At 31.6% G+C, this 18,216-nt stretch overlaps 1 protein-coding gene across 3 annotated transcripts in view; it reads right to left on the bottom strand.

Moving 5' to 3' along the window:
* LOC129218257 (transmembrane protein 272-like) overlaps nt 1-18,216 on the bottom strand; it is a 52,242-nt gene that overhangs the window by 17,863 nt on the left and 16,163 nt on the right. For all 3 annotated transcript variants that reach the window (XM_054852484.1, XM_054852483.1, XM_054852485.1), the window contains 2 exons: nt 11,100-11,340; nt 8,112-8,195 (listed from right to left, as the gene is read on the bottom strand). In XM_054852484.1, coding sequence (XP_054708459.1) covers nt 8,112-8,195; nt 11,100-11,340 — 325 coding nt within the window. The remainder of the gene's footprint in view (nt 1-8,111; nt 8,196-11,099; nt 11,341-18,216) is intronic.

The following is an 18,216-nucleotide window of genomic DNA, read 5'->3' as shown; positions in this document are numbered from 1 at the left end:
TCCAACATTATAAGCTTAATGTTATTCTATAATCTTTAGTATAAGCATATATTTTCTATCGGTCAGTCCCACGACTGCCATTTTATTGATTTATTTTTTTTCCTGTAATTTCATGATTAGATTTTATAAAGATGTTAAGAAATTAAAATAATACAGTGCCGTACTGCGTAAACTACCAAAACTATTTCGTGATAAATTGAGTAAAAGCATACATAAAAATGTTAGCATATCATTGTACTAGGGATGTGTCGTTCATGAACGAACAGGTAAAAAAGAACGAATTCTTAAAATGAACGGATCCGTTAGTTCACCTAAATATTGAACGACCGTTCTCTTGAACGGTGAGCAGTTTGGAACCTTACATTGATACACTTGTGATAAAATCGCATTTTTTTCTTTTTTTTTTGAAATGCATTCATCTTCAAATTTTTAACTCATTAATCATTCTCAAATTTCCTTTTCTCAGTGCAGTACAATATATTCAGTTCGAACCTTTCTACTTTCGGCTTTATTTATCATTTTTCTTTAGCCATTGCAGTTCTTCATTTCCCATATATCCATTAGTAATGTTTTGTGTAACTTGTTTGGTCTTTCTCACACTTTCTGTCGCGAAAATTATTTTTAAAAGTACCTTTTTTCAATTTTCTGGTGATCTATATGTCTTCTACAACATCCCTCCTATCAACTACCATCTATATTGATTTGACTTTATTTTAACTTACTTGGCGCCTTCCAAGTCGCTTAATTTTTCATTCCATTTCAATTATCTAGAGGTTTTAAATAAGGATTATTACTGTCTAACTTTTCCCCCTTTTAAAAAAGCGTTGTGTGTGTGTGTGTGTGTTTTTTTCCCTTTTTTTTATGTTCTCATTGGTACTGTGGAATAATTTTGAAGCCCCCTAATATTAAGGTGAGTTTTTTTTTTTTTTTTTTGAATTCAATTATCCGGTACTCCGGCTGAGCTACGAATTTCTTTGTTGTTACTACTTTCGGTATACCTATTGGTAATACTATATGTATGTATACAGTAGTGTAGCTGGGGAAAAAAATATTTGAACGCCCGCAACTCTTTCTTTTGGAACGATGTCAAGGTTGACAAATGTTTGTTTTGGGGTAAAAAAAGGTCAGTTTCGACAACTTACGCAAGTTTTTATGTAAAAAACAGACGCTTTATGATTATAATACTTCTGTTAAGTTTATGTAATTTTAGGAACATAGTTTTAATAAACATTTCTTTATCTTCGTGTTTAATATTGTAGCCTGTTTCTTTCTTTTTTTTTCTTTTTGTAATTTTTTCTGTTATTTATTTACATATTTAAAAAAATGTAACCTGACGTACATATTAAAAATTATTTGTGTTTTTTTTTCACATGTGACCATACTATGCTTGGAGATATGATACTTTTATTTAGAATTAGTGCACTATTTCACTTAAGTTCAATTTTTCAAATTTTCTACTGTAAAAAAACTGTTTATTTTTTTGTATGGTAAAATTTAATAACTTAATTTTGTGTCGTGCTGAAATGGAACCTGTGATTGTGGAATGTAAAGCATATCTTACCATTCGGCAACTGAGAAATATCTTACAAACTGAACTTTAATTGCTTTATACATCTAAACCTGAATAAAGCTTTTTTGATTCAATTTTCATAGCCATGTTTTCCTACTTTTAGATGATTTTAGTTATTTTTCCTTCAAAGACTATCGCTGATATAATGAAACATTTCGAATGTACATGAGTATGTCGTACAGAGAGATCACTTGCAACTTTTTAAATGAACGAAGTCGTTCGAATGAACGAGTTAAATGAACGGATCAAAAGAATGAACGGTCCTCTGTGAACGGATCATTAAAAAGAACGACGTTGCCCACCTCTACTTTGTACACGAAAAAGTGGTTTACCTTTGAATAGAATAATTTTTAAATACTACATGTATTTTACAATTGGTATGTTTATGCTGTCACCCTGAAAATTTTCCGCTCGAGGCATATTTTGTCTAATTAGAAATTCGCCATTGCTTACAACTAAATCCATTAATTTGCCTTACCCAGATATTTTATATATATCATTTCTCATCAGTTATGAGCAATTAGTCTGATTTTAACTAGTTTCAGGAAAAATGTTTTTCAGAATGAGATGTAATACTATGATGATGCTGTATCGTAATTATTTCTTTTGTTTCAGAAACAAAAGCTGATTTAATTGCGGACCTCGCTTTCTCCATAATTTATTGAGCACTTAAATTTTATGGTTAATCTCTTTTTCTCCCTTTTATTACATTTGCTTTGATCCGCTGGGGATAAACAAAAGGAATGTTTGGCCAAATATTTTTTACCGTGTCTCCGCCAAATGCCAAAGCAAAAATTATTTCTGATTTTACAATTAATCAACATCGTCATCAATGTATGATAAATGATGATTACAATTTACCGTGGGCAATTAAACATAATTACAGAAAAGAGCGCAATTCTTCGAAATTGAATATGCTTCAGAATATATCGATTTCTTGTGTTAGGAAATGCTTACTAGGAACTGAATGGTATGTATTTGAAATTCTATTTTTAGAATGGAACATTTTGGGTGGCTTCAGTGGGAAGCGGGTCAAAAAGGTGAAAGTTATGAGTTTTAGTGGAATAATGTGTGGTATAAAATTATTCGTGGTTTATCATTCATTAATTGTTTTTCTGTTTTATGCGAAAATCGTGAATAAAGTATGGAATTACATGAAACAAATTTTTCGTCCCATTGAGATTTAAACTTGAAAAAGTTAGTGTAAATCAAAATACATGTTATAATGATAAAAGCATACGGTTATTTTACATATTACTATCATTATTATCATCATCAATAAAAATTATTACCTACCAAAAAAAGTGGTAGTTGCTGAATGAAAGACTCTTGTTGCTTTCTAGAAGCACGGAACTGTTCATCAACTGTGATAGGTCCCTACTTCTGTGTATTTTTTGTTCAACAGAACTATTCAATGTACTACACTTGGTGTTTCATTGAAGATCCAAGAAAAACAGAAAATATATAGAAAAAATATTTAGAACTTCTTAAACCAGATCCAACGAATACCACCAATGTTAGAGAAATTTCTACAGTAGCCGTACAATTTGACTAACAAAATCCTAAATAGAGATCGGCTATCTTCTATATACATAAAAATGGATGTTTAATTGTGTGTGTCTTCGGATATATGTATGCGCCTTTTACAAATCTTCAGTTTACGTCAGGTCTTTGCCAACTTTGGTACAGAGGTCCTTCGATTGTTATGAATTCACATAGGGGGTTATTCGCCTCACTATTGGGAGGTGGGGGGATCGAAAATTCACCATAAGGAGGTTTTCTAACAAATCCAAGTTTACGTCGGATCTTTGCCAAAAGGGGGGTTTTCGCCAGAAAATCCGTGAAGTGGAATGTTTATGCCCATGAATAACAATGGCTGAATTTTTCGAATAAAAAAAACAAAGAGGTCTAAATTTAAATTTAGACTCATAAAATTGCACTTTTCTACACGTTTCCAAGAAAGTAAACATATTTTTTCTCCCTTTTATTTAAGCCTAGTTGTTGAACTTGCGTCATTTGACACAGATTTTATTTTCGAGGTAGACCGTGCAACACAAGGCAGTGCTCCTAGTTTCTCAATAAAATAGGAGCATTTTGTGGTACTGCAATATTTCATTACTGAATCAGGTATACAAAATTTCTTTCGGTCAACTTGGCTGTAAAAACACTGCTAATAACTAAAGTAGGTATCAAATGAATAAACTAATTTAATAAATATTAAGGGGGGAAACTGAAAAAAGTAAGTTTTTGAGAAAGGTTGAATGTGTGACGGTTGATCTGTGCTTCTTTTCCTGTAATAGCTCTTTAATTAATGTTGATGATTAGTTCAAAATCATATTTGCTGATTAAATCTTCTTCAGGGTACTTCATGTCTAAGTTTGAACAGTTAAAAAATTACCTTTAAATAAAAAAAAAACCGCCTTCAAAAAATACCCAGGAACTAAAAAGCAAAAAATAACTGATTACACTTACATTCTATTTCCTACCCAAACATAGAAATGAAATTTATTTTACAATTCCAGTAAAAATCAACTAAACTAAACACCGAATTATAAAATAAACACTGATTTAAATAACTATACGATGAATTATTTTAAATACCTAACTAATTATATACGATCTCTTAATTTTTAATAACCATTTGAAGTCGGGGCCTCCTATAAGCAACTACATAACGTAATTGACAGCCCACCGAATTAAACCTGAATTAACACCGAATCCTGAATTAAACACTAATTTAACTATACGCGAAATTAGTCTTTAAAACTAAACCTACTCAGTTACGTTAGGTAGTAGTAATTGTAAAATAAATTTCATTTCTATGCTTGGGTAGGAAATAGAATTTAAGTGTAATCAGTTATTTTTTGCTTTTTAATGGTGTAAATAACACGGCGAGTGTCTTGGAGACTTCCGACGACTGTGAAGAAAGGCTTTTTCGAATGCGTAACTATGTACAAAAAAATTGTCTTCATCATTAGTTCAACTTGATCAAAGTTTGCTTTCCGAAAGCAAATGGACGAGTCACTAAAAAAAATTTAAAAAAAAACGAAATCGCTTTAAGTTTAAATGTGTAAAATTGTAAATTTTAGAATTGTAATATTGTAAATTGTAAATTATGTTTCGCAATTAGTGTCATGTAACTCGTGATAAAAGTCGCATGTTTCTTCACATGGCCCCACTATAGATGAAGATTAAAAATTCCACTAGAATGAATTTTATGTTTGCTTCGGAGAATCCTTGATTCAAAATTTTCATTATCATTACTCTTAATAATATTTTTTTTAGTACTTTCTTTAACAATAAGTAAAGAAAGTATATACCTTTATTTTATGGCCTTCGTTTATCAATAGGTTTTATATTTAATCGTTTGTGAGGGAAATTGCATGAAATTTACTGTTTTACCCTTAAATTTTCCCTAAAGAACAGAGAGGGTAAATCAAAGATTTGGAACCTAAGTTAGACCACCCCTAAATAAAACCACCACTAAGCAAAAAAATATCATGAAAACCGGTTGACTAAGTGAGACGATATACAAAGTTAATAAAGTACAAATCGATTTAAATGTGAGTATGATATTTGAAGAGTTTCTTCAATTTCATCAAACCTGAACTTATTACCATTAGACGGCCGAGGAAGTATGCCGTTTCAAAGAAAAAACGAATTTTCCTTATCAGTACAGGCAGGGGCGTGCACAGAAATTTGGGAGCCCATCACAAATGACTTTTCCGAGCCCCTCTCCATATTGTTTACCCCTATATTTCACCCCTAGTTATAAAAATATTGGGCCCCCTTCAGGCTCGGACCTGGGCCAACAGGTGTCCCTCCCCCTCCCTGTGCACGTCACTGGGTACAGGTGTCTTCGAGTATTTATGGAACATTGTACAAAGGAAAAACAAATCCGACGAGTTCAGAACCTCCTCCTTTTTTTCTTTTTTCTTTTTTTTTTTTTTTTTGAAGCCTGCTCATTAATATAACCCTAATTTCAAATTGAACTGGCGGCATCGTGAAATAGTAAATCTAGAATATTGGTAAAACTTCAGAAATCATACCCAGTTATAATGTATATTACTAAGAATATAAATTAAATCGTGGGGGAGGGGTGTTCTGTATTCAATTCCCCTCAATTGAACACTAAATATATTTAAAAATTGGAATATTAAATAAAGAATTTTATATTTTAGTGCCTAAATAAAGTTAATTATTAGTAAATAAAATATTAAGGTAAATTGATCCAACTATTAAAGTAGCAAAATATATTTAATTTAATGCTTTTCTACGCAGTAATAGATACATTAGTAACACCTATTATAAAAAATTAACAGGCGGCGCAGGTTGCGAAAATTAATCATCTATGTGCCGCGAGAGAATTAAATATCATTCAAGAGAAAGCCAAAACAAAACCTAGGCGTGAAAATACACCGATCACAGCAACACCACGTGATCGTGACGTATGAAATTTAAAGTTTCTTGGATTTCTCCGAGACTCCTTATCAAATCCAGACCAAATTATAATGGGACCATCTGGAAAGTATACCCTTCCAAAAAAAAAAAAAAATTTTTTTCAAATCGGTCCAGTAGGCTTGGAATGATTCGAAAACACACATAAAAAGACGCAATACGAAATCATAACCTCCTTTTTTGAAGTCGGTTAAAAAGTAATTACAACTAATGTAGACACCACACGAATTATTTACACACCGAAAAAAAAATCAATTTTTTTAATGAAATTACTGAAAAGAAATGGATTCATGTACGAAGGTTAGAAGTAAAAATGTAAGTGTGCCAAAGTTGTCCATAGTTGAGATTTGTTGCATTTTTCATATTTTTCTAGAAATGTGTACAGTCGATTCACGCTACAACGCGATTCGACATACGCGAAATGGCTATAACGGGAATGTTTTGCGAGTAACGAATTTTAGAGCTAACGCGAGTTTCTCGTCCGCAACACGAAACTTTTCAGAAAGGAGTAGTGAAGCGTAACTATCGGCTTCGTGATTGGCTACTAAATATTGATAGCGTGAATGGAATTACATCTCTTTATCATTACTGACAGCGGAAGTATCTTCACTGTAGTAGTCTTAACATTGCTTCGTAGTGTATCAAATAACCACTCAGCATTTTTCATTTATTTTTTTTCTGTCTGAATATGAAAGTTGATAAAATATAATGGCACCTTAACACGCTGTCTTCACAGGACGTGAATACTGTTGCGAAGTGAAGGATCTACAATCAGCATTTCAGCAAGGCAACACTCCCCGACCTTCACTGCCCAAGAAACCTGTTTTCTACAATAGCTAGGATACGTACTGGACATTTTAAGGACATGAAGATATTACCAACTAAGGTTAAATCCTATCCCATCTACAAGCACTGTCTCCATTCACAACTAACCCCAGATCATGTTTTTAACTGCCCCAGGCCATTACTCGCTCCCTCCTCCAACTTGGAGCACCACCAATTAAAATCTTCTACAGCCATCAGGCTTCAGAATTAGCAGATCTTGTCATCAAGACTTTTGGAGGAATCTTAAGTGCAATTTTAGGTTAGTTTTGGTGTCGTTAGGGGAATAGCAACACAAAGAGGGGCAAGAGATTCCGGTTCCTCTCCCTATTTTTTTTCTTTGTTTTTTGAATCTGAAATCAATTTTTGGTGCTTCTTTGGAAAAGAAAGAGGGAGCAGGGGTCACTATATGGAAGTTTTTTGAAATTAATGATTAACAAGAAGTTTCGTCCAAACCTAAACGAGCCTAGTATCCCGTATATTAACATCGACATTCTAGCATCTAATCATTATTCTCTTAATTGCAAGTTATGATTGATCTAAGATAGCAAATTATGTCAAACAGACTTTTGCAACATTTAAAGCTGATTTCTAGAAGCAAAATTTGGCACTGATTCTACGAGAATCCCTCTAAAAATCGTCAGTAAACAAAAAGAAAGCATATGTTACAAAATAACATATTGATATGAATAATAAATGAATGTAGAAGAAAAAAAAATAGCTTAACTAAAATTCAATTATCTCTGCAACGTTTTGTCCTATCGAGTTAAAACATGTTTTATTCGATTCCAGCGCACTAAAACCGTATTAAATGCGTAAAAAAATAACGAATTTTGAGAACTGAACTCGCTCAACGAATTAAACGCTTTTTCATGTAGTTTTTTTCTTTTTTCTTTTTCCTTTTTTTTTATTTTTTTTTTTTAATTTATTTTTTTTTTTTTTTTAAATCTTACTCCGGTTGATTTAACGTCCCATAAGAAACAAGGCTTCAAATATTCTGCAGTTTAACTTAGAAGACTGTTTAGCAAACGTTTTTGCCGTAATTGAAAAGGAGCCACACTAATAATGATAATCTATTTAACGACTTTCAAGGGACCACAAAAAATCGTCCTCAAATGTGTCCTTAAATAGAATTCTTCTAAAACTACAGTATAGCATCCGGGACCGTGAAAAGTCGTGTTTAAATAGAGAAAGTCGTTAAATAGAATCTAGGGCGTCGTTAAGCAGAGAACCAACAGGTAAAATATAAATGATCACTTACAAATGACAAATGCAGTAAATTCAAGCTCCAACCGAAGCTTATAGAAAGTTTTGTTTACCTCCTTTTCTTCTTCGGGAATGATTTCTAAAAGTAAAAGTGTGCAAAATGTGAATAATTGCTGGATTTAAAATAATTTGCATGAATTTTATTTTACAAATAAACTTAAAAACAGTTTAAATAGGGTTGGTTGGGAGAAGTGGGCCACTTTTGTAAGTGGATCACCACCCAAAAACTGAAATATGAATAAAGTTTTCAAACTTTTTTACACTGATCACGTTAAATTTCATCACAGTGATTAGTTTTGCACATATTTGGGATTCGTGGAATTGTTTTCTAGGTCATAGCACTTAGTCATGGAAAAAAAAAAAAAACTCTGAAAATATTTTCTTTTTGCGAGTTCAAGCAATATTTTTCAAAGACGTGTTTCCGAGTTAGTTTTTATTATTGTTTTATGATAGTTAATATAGTATAGTTTAATTTAAAGTTCATACAGCTACAAGAATTTTTGTATAAAATAATATTAATAAGTGTTTAAGAGAAGGGATACCACTTACCCCGTACATTTTTGCTATACGGGGTAAGTGGTCCCCCTATAATAATGAGGATTTCAAAATCAAAAGCAAATCTGATTAAATATTTGTATTGGTGAAATACAAGACAACTATGATGACTTAGTAGGAATTTATAGTTCAGCTACAAAAACTGCTAAAGTTGGCGATTATGTACTGGTGAGACATACATGAAAAACAAATCATTAAGATTTAAGTAGGTCTAATATGTTGGAAGCTGATGATACAAATTTTAAAATACTGTTGAATTTGCAAGAACAAATAGAAATGTAGTGACACCTTTTATTGGCATAGAGCAGATAATGTTGGAATAATTACTGAGGATGAAGCAATAATGGTTCTTCCTCTTAGCCATCTTTACATAGACGCAGTCATTTAGTGTTTTCAATTTCTTTTTCAACTTATAGTTTTGGGAAATTTACTCAAATAGATCTTAACTGTAATACGTTCATTAAACACACCTTTATATGTAAAAGTAAAATATATACCTATAGGCTTTCAATAAATTTCACAAATGAAATTGTTTCGTTTTTCGTTTTAAAATTTTCCGTGATACAGATTCAAAAGACAGTAAATATCTCATAAATAAATGCATTTAGAAAAAATTAATTCACACTAAAAATTTACATACTTTATCATGAAAGATCTCCTTACCCCTTTTTTAGATATGCTTCTGTTAAATTTCAATAAAATGGGGGTGACCCACTTACCCCTTACTACCCATCTGATTTTTTAAAAAATATAATCGTTAAGAATATTTAAAGCATTATTTTAGAAAATAATGATAAACTTTTGTTTATTAATAATGTCAAAGATAATATAAGACAATAAGTTTAATTTTTCTTGTTTCAAAACTTTTGTATGATGAGGTGTCAAAAACGAACTATTCTCAAAAGAGGTCCCACTTACCCCAACGAACCCTACATGAAATGAGCGCTCCTAAATTATCTGACAATATTTTAAGATTTTTAGTTTAAATATTCATGCTATAATGGATTAAGCAGAGGGAGATTAAACTTTTGCTTTTTTTTAAATCCCTTTTCGGCATTAGATATGACGTTCTAAAAGTAAAAGCTTGTAAAACTGGTTAAACTAATATCGTGTCTCATAAAATTTCATTTTGCAAAAAAAAAAAAAAAAAAAAAAAAAAAACCTTTCTTTTGCAGTTTTTTAGTTTCTATTCCGAGACTTTTAGAATTAATACAAATGTCAACTTCAGTGGCTCTGAATTTATAGCAGGAAAACAGTTAAGGTTAAAAAATCTATTCTTTCAGAAATTTCATGAGAGAATATTTCCACCCATAGTTCCTAAATTTTAGTTCAAAATTTTTCCAACACAATTGGATATAGTAAACCCGTTACCCAAAGAAAAATAGATGAAAATTACATAACATTTTTTTTTTTTTTTTTTTGGAAATTTTTAATGAATAAATTATACTACGATATTTTTTTATAGTCTGCTCAATCACATGTAATCGGAAGCTGACATTGCAGCCATTTTCTGAAAAGTTACCAATAGAATGGCTGTACATTCGTCACTGGTTGTTTCTTTCAGTTTCTCAAGTGTTCAGGGATTTTGCTGATACACTAATCCTCGGAAAACATTTGATTTAAACTATAAATTATAGGAGAAACAACTTATGACCTGTCGCATGAAGCCATGAAGTTGCTCCAATAAATAATGTTTTTAAAACCATTTTAGATAATCGACATCATGAAACTGCAGCCGATGGTGGACACGTTGAAAACTTTATAATGCTACTTACTTCTTTAAAAGTTTTGAAAAAAAAAGGGGATTTTCGAATACTTTCCTTTGTTTTACGGACCAACTATCCGCAGCGTCATCAATTGGAGACATTTTGAACTAAAATCAGAAACTGCGATGAAAAATTTATGTCCTGCCACATAAATGTTCTACAAGAATAGCTTTTTTTTAAACCGAAAGCCATTTCTTGTTATTCATTTTTGAAAACCGTCAGTCTATTTCAGGAAACAGTGGACGCCGGTTAATTGAATCAGTGGTTAATTGAATCAATCGCTTTAATGAATCAAATTGTCAAAAACAGAACAAATCCAGCATTATTAAATTAGTCGCTTTATTGAATTAGCCGCTTTATGGAATCAAAACTGTTTAGAACAAACATGATTCATATAAGCGGCGGCCACTGTGTCTTGTACATGAACCGCGTTTTTGTTAATACAGTGTTTGCCGCTTATTTGAATCACGTTTGTTCTAAACTGCTTTGATTCCACAAAGCGGCTGATTCAATAAAGCTGGATTTTGTTCTGTTTTTGACAATTAGATTCAATTAAACCACGCCCACTGTAGGAGCTAATTAGGAAGACGGCAATGGAGCATGACTAGAAGATCTGGTACAAATAGCTGAATTATTAATTTAGAAGATTAAAATGTAATTACCTGAAATGGAGTCTTCTGTTAGTTTGAGTATGCTTTTGGGTGGTGAATGATATGAACTGAGGGGATGTAGAAGACAAGATTGATTAGCATCTTTTCTACATTTTTCGTCGCTATAAATTCCTGGAGACGAGCGTGACAACGGAGAAAGATTATGATTCCTGATGTTGAAAACGTTTTGAGTCGTTATACTTAGCCTAGGAGCCGAAGATATTCGCTCTAACCCAGTGCGAATATTCTGACCCTATTACAAAAAATAAAATAAGTGAATACATTCTATAACGTTTGCTGAATTTTTTGAACACAAAAACTTGCGCACTAAAGAAATTTTAAACTCAAATAAATAGTAGAGGAATGTGGGGCAAAGTGAAATAGCGGGGCTAAGTGAAATGGTGCAATATTTATTCTGGTTTTGCGCCACCTATCTGGTAATATTTCAACTATATAGTAGTACATGTAGCCAGTTCCAGTCTGGAAAAAAATACAGTCAAAGGTTCAAGCATATGATAATACAGGTAATTTTCAAACACTGATACTCATATTGTAATATTTTGTTGTAAGATAAAATTGTTTTTGTTATTATAAAATCATCTTATATTCTTCTTGTTATCAATATTTTAAATATTTATCGAAATCATCTACTATTTGATGCAGTATTTGTTTAGCTAATATTAAGCTTATTTGTATTTTAAATATTTTGTACACTTAGTCAATTACATGCGAGGTAAAGTGGATGGGGCAAAGTGAAATAGTTTATTTTGCTTAATCACTCAATCATTTAATAAATCACTTGCGTATTCATTTATTTATAAATTCATTCACATTCCTTCATTTAGTTATTACTTATTTATTCCTTCATTCACTTATTTTCTTATAAGAAAATAAATTCATTCACTCTTTAACTCACTCATTTACTTTTCTTCATACATTAATTAATTTATTTATTTAATTATTCATTTATTGTTTCATTCTCTTTTCATTTATTCAATATTCATTCAACCTTTTATTTACTGATTCATTTGATCAAAAATATTATTTTACAATAGAATAGAAAATATTTTATTAGAAAGTATTTTATTTTTCACTTTGCCGCATGAAAAAAAATGAAAAATTTTCACCTTTTTTTTAAGGGAGCAAATTTACTACCAAAAATAAAAGATACTGTTTCAATGAAAGTTTTATTGTAAAATTCAATGTTCTTCCTTTATGTACTGTAACTTTCAAAACAAATTTCCAATTTGTTCATTTTGAAAAAAGCTCAGTCATCTTAACTATTTCACTTTGCCCTACATTCCCTTACATAGTCCGCGTTGTAGGTCGTTTATTATGCTGTTTGTTTTGATCTTCTGTGAGATTTTTTTACTATACTCTCAGAAAATAACGCTCACTTTCGGCTATTCTTTGATCGTAAGACAAATTTCGTCATTAACGACGTTTTACTTTCTCGCTGGTTCAGAAACGCATGCTTAAATCTCACAAAATATTTGTCAATCTGTAGAAAGGTTTATTTGGAGCATTTTTCAGGGAACAATTTCAACAAATATGACGAAAATTTTGTAAGATTTGCGTATGCGTTTCCGAGTGTGTCTGAAGAACAACAAAACCTCTCTGGAGCTGTCACCAGTGAAACAAAATTCTATGTTTGCAAAAAAGAGGAGCTTGTCTCTTGATTTTTAAAGTTGTAGTTTTTTTTTTTTTTTTTTTTTTTTTTTGAGCAATGAGAGTGCTATTTCTGCATGGAACAAAATAAAGGGGCTTTAGAGTGACGTCATTGATTGAAGTCATGAATTGCCTATAGGAAATGGCGCACACAAGGTGAGGGTCCAGGGGGTCCGGACCCCTCCTATGACCCTTGAGCTTTTTAATTGAAAATAATCCTATGTATGTAGTAAGTAAAATAATTTCAAAGGTAACAATAATTTCAGATTTAATAAATGAAAAAAGAGAAATATTTTCTCTCTTTCTTGTCTTACAAAATTGAACTGTATGTACAAATAAACTGTACGATTACATTGTTCTAGGATGATGGTTTTGCTTCGCTGTTTTATTCTTAATTATGAGAAGAGTAAATACACTGCTCGACATTGAAAATACAACACCAAGAAGGAGTGGTCAAAAAGTGATGAAATTTGGAAAAAAGACAGAGACAGCAAGGAATAATAAATGATCTTAATTTCAAAACGAGAGGCAGAATACAGAGCGAGAACGGCGTCGGCTCAGTAGGATGTAGGACCAACGCGGACAGCGACCACGTCTAGGCATAGAGTCAATAAGGGTGCGGATGGTGTCCCAGAGGGATGGCTCTCCATTCCCTTTCAACCATTTGCCACAGTTCATCTTCTGAACGCGGCAGGGACAGAGTCTGCAAACGGCGCGGCGTCCAATCACATCCCACACATGTTCGATTGGTGACAGGTCAGGAGAGTATGGTGGCCAGGGAAGCATCTGTGTGCCTTAGAGAGCATGTTGGCACCCCTCAATCTTGCCACATTTCATTGTTCCAACCATCTTCGGCACAGCCGATGCACCGTGCTCGCATCCATGTGGGTATCAACTGCGATTTGACGTACGGACCAACCTCCCCTTCTCAGTCCGATACCCCCTCCCAAAATCGTCTATCTGCTGAAAGTGCCTTCGTTGACGGCGGCCTGGCATTCTTTCGTGTTACACGTATCCTCCAAGACAAAAACAAAATTTCTTCGAAAATTTTCCAGTCAGAAATAACGACACGAATATTACCCATTCTGCAAGTTCCTTCCCTTATATCTTATTTCACGTGCGTCGGAGAGCTGCGCATTTCACATCATTTACATAACTCAGTGTCTGTACGTCTACTCTAAAATTTGCATAAATTTCTGAACACTCTTTCTTTGGTGTTGCATTTTTAATGTCGAGCAGTATACGTTTATTCCCGTGCTTTCTAGAATTTTGATTAAGTATTTGTTCTTCGTAAATTACTTAGCAATTATTCAATAATTTTTTGACATACATAGTAGAAGGAGTAATGATTTAAAACATTCCTTTCTTAACGTTAAGGCACTTTTATATTGTATTTTTGGTCCTATTTCAGTCTCTGTTTTGGATGATCCGCCAATAATTGACCACAAGCGAGTAATTGACCACTGGAGCACGAAAATATAAAGAACAAGAATATATAAGTACATATTCTTCTGTCTGATTACTAAAACACATTTCTAGTATCCCATAAAATATTTTGTTGTAACTCATAGATGTAATTAAAGTTTTGATTGGAGGTTAGGACGGAGCATTAAAAGACATCTAGAAAATTTTAAGAAAGTCACTTTTAGTACTAGTGAGCATCGTCATTCACATAGTTCTTAACTAAAGCTAAATACAAGTAAAATCATAACCAAACAACTGCTGAAGTTTTTCCACTTTTTTTTTTTTCCAATAACTTTTTTTTTTCTTTGCGGGTTTTTTTTTTTTTTTTTTCATTCCACTTTCCCATTATATCCCCTTTTTTTTTTTAATAACGTGACAAACGCTACTCAGACGAAACTTTAAAGTTCCAAATCCTGAAACTTTTCAATGGCACGAGTTTCTCAGAACTACTCATTAACTTCAGCATAAACATGAAACCAATTTTCCTCCGACAATTAATTCAGAGAAACATTTGTTTTCTTCGTAAAATATTAATTGTACAAAATGAAGAAATGCTCGTTTATCGCAAAAGCTGCTATCAAAAGAAAAATACTAATTCAATGTTTCTTTTTAATTGTTTCAGCTGACATTTCTCCATATTTACAAATTATTGATTATATCAGAGAGTGAGTAGAATCAATAAAATTTGAATGTGATGTAAAATAAAAAAAAATTCCCTCAAGAATGAACTCATATTTTACATAGAAGTGGGGGGGGGGGTTAACTTCTGAAGTAGTTTATAGTTGAAAAACCTTGACCCAAAACATTAAATTTTCGAGTGGTAGAAGAAATTGAAAGTTATAAACTATAAAATGAAGGAATATATTGCAAGAGGAAATTCAGTTTAAGCTCATAGACTACTCAGAACTTCTTGCTTCTAACAATGAAACATCAAATAAAACTTTGAGATGTTTACATAATTTGAAATAAATAAGAAAATTTAATTCATGCTTCAATTGCTCCAATTATGACTATGGTCGCATGAAGAAAAGGCTCTATGTTTTCATTAAAACATTTTTTAAAAGGTTTTACAAATTTAATCTTATTTTATGAAAATTACGTAACAACACGTAGCAGTTTTTGCTTAGATGCAGGCAAAAACATTTTCCTAATTCTTTTTGTGTGACATTAACTCTAAGCAACATTTTTTAAGAGACGCTGCTTGAACTAATTTATAAAAACAAAATGTAGGAGAAAAGTTGATGATTAGATTTCTCTTTTACTCCGAGAGCTTTTCGTTAATGGATCGGTAATGCACTTGGCAGAAATATTTCCAGTGAGAAAAGAGATATAATTATATTTTTGCAAATATAATTCAATCTGATTTTAGAGTATGACAATAAATTCATTTTAAATTATAAAAAACCGCCTTCAAAAAACACCAAGGAACTGAAAAGCAAAAAATAACCGATTACACTTACATACTGTTTCCTAACCAAAACTATAAATGAAATTTATTTTACAATTCCAATACAAAAATATACTAAACTAACCGTCCAATTACAAAATAAACACTGATTTTAATTACTGTACGATGAATTATTTTAAACACCTAACTAATTATATACGATCTCTTAATTTTTAATAATATTTTGAAGTCGGGGCTTCCTACAAACTACTATCTAACGCAACTGATAACCCACCGAATCCTGAATTAAACACTAATTCAACTAAATACGAAATTAGTCTTTAAAACTAAACCTACTCAGTTACGTTAGGTAGTAGTTTATACGAGTCCCCGACTTCAAAATGTTTAATCCGAGCTGCAGTGAGATTTGTGGTGAAATGAAACATAAAATTATTTTTGAAGTACAAATTCAATTTAAACTTCATTATTCTATGTACAGATATAAAGAATGTAACGTATATTAAAACTAGGGCATGGAAAAAAAATAACTTCAGTGAATTGATCTAAATATAATTTCTAAACTAACTGAAAATTGTCTTCCGAACTATTAATAAACGATTAAATGCAATTAGTTAAAAATGGACTCTATAAAGCATTGATGTATGCAATTTTTCCAGAGTTATTACGTAATGCTTTCATTTTACTTTCCACTAAAATCTGAATTGTATAAGAAGAAAAAAATATTTATGAAAGCCTTTAAATGTTTAAAGGCAGGTCCCAGGGTCAATTTTTCCCTGTTTTAAACTTAGATTGAAATAGTTTCGCTAACCTTATTTACTTCTTATTTTAAACTGACAAAAGGATTTTTTTTTTTACTTTTTAAAATCCAGCAATTAAAGATAAGATCTGGTAAAGGTTTTTTCTGGAAATAGAAAAGAACTATCTTTCTATATTTCATTATTTACATTTTTTTTTTCGATTCAGAGGATTAAAAAAAATCCTGTTGTATTTTTTCCAGTTGGAAGATAAACATTTACCACGATGTGAAAGTAATTGAGCCTGTATCATAGTACAGTGAAACCTATGTAAGTTGACCATTTGCGATGCAGTACTTTAATAGTCAACTCAGACACATGGTCTATGCATTGAGGTTGGTATACATGATAAAGGTCTAATTCTGTAAATAACGAAAGTCATACATAGGTAGCCAACTTTATAGGTTTTTCTCTTTATTAAGAGGATTCTCAAAATACTGCACAAGTAAAAAAAAAAACATGTAACGAAATGTAACCTATTTATAAATAAGAAACATTTCTGATCTAGCGAAAACCGAAGAAGTTTTTGCAAATGAAGTAGCAATATTAAAGATGCCAAAATAGAGTTATTCTTTCTACCGAACCTTCAAAAATTACTTATGCACAAACCGTTGAAACTTTGATATATACACAACTTTACAACCCTTAAATGCAGTTAACTACGACTACTTTTTTTCAACGTAGCGACTACAAACTGTTTTCAAAATGTAGTCGTCACATAACTTCTTTCACTCATGTTCCAAAAAAAAAAAAAGAAAGAAAAAGAACAAAGTTGAAGATCAATCTTCCAACTTTTAAATCCTTGCTTGAAAGCGAATATTTAATTCAAGAACTGCTGGAAATTTTTCCAATGTTTTTGATTTTGATAAATATTTGAAAAATTGTTTAATTTTCTCTAAGAAGTAAAAATGAGGAGTAAAATATGTTCACTCCATTGAAATAACATGCACATATATTATTAATTCAGATCATGAGTGTAAATTCGCATTTAAGGATATATAGTTATATTATGGCCGAGAAAAGGGTGATAAATTAGCTTTTGTTCATGGTGGCAAGATTAAACATTGTTAGAACATTGTTTATTTACTAAACTATCGTGAAAAGTAGCTGTCAGAATCGCTAGCTACTATTTTTTTTCGTACCGCACTACTTACTACACTATTTTTTTTCGAAGTAGCGTGCTAAAGACAAACTACAAAAAATGTAGCGACTACATTAGTTTCGCTACTTGTAATGCACTACTTCGTTACTGTTCTTACCGATTTTTGTCCAGAAAATCAGCAGAACAGTAATAAAAAACAATAAATAATGATTCTTAACTTTTATCGGTTATTAGTCCTACCTCCGAAATGTTTTCACTGCAGTCATTTAGGGAAACTTTGAGCCATGCAGTCTGATTTTGCGCTTACATTTGACTTTTAAAAAATAAATAAATAAAAGAAAATTCGAAGGTCCAGAGTGCTGCACTCTCCTGGAAAGGTTCTGAAATAAGTTCTTGACTCTCTTTATTTCACATTTGAAAAAAAAAAAAAAAAAAGACATAGTGCAGCTAGTTGCATCATTCAATAATTCTGAAGTTACAGTTGGGAAGCTATTTTTGAAGTTGTTGAAATTGCTCCTCCTACCGTGTGCAGTATTGTAAATTATAGAAACCTTGTGATGGTGTGAAGTACAAGGGGGGGGGGGGGGATTTAAACATTTAGATACGTTACATTTCTGCTTTAAAATTGCACTAATTTTATTGAAATAATTCATTTTGTATTCCATTTCTGTCGTGACTTTAAGTTACTCTAAA

The sequence above is a fragment of the Uloborus diversus genome, chromosome 3, assembly GCF_026930045.1.
Source record: "Uloborus diversus isolate 005 chromosome 3, Udiv.v.3.1, whole genome shotgun sequence".
In the NCBI taxonomy this organism is placed as follows: domain Eukaryota; kingdom Metazoa; phylum Arthropoda; class Arachnida; order Araneae; family Uloboridae; genus Uloborus; species Uloborus diversus.
This window is presented reverse-complemented; position numbering and strand designations above follow the sequence as displayed.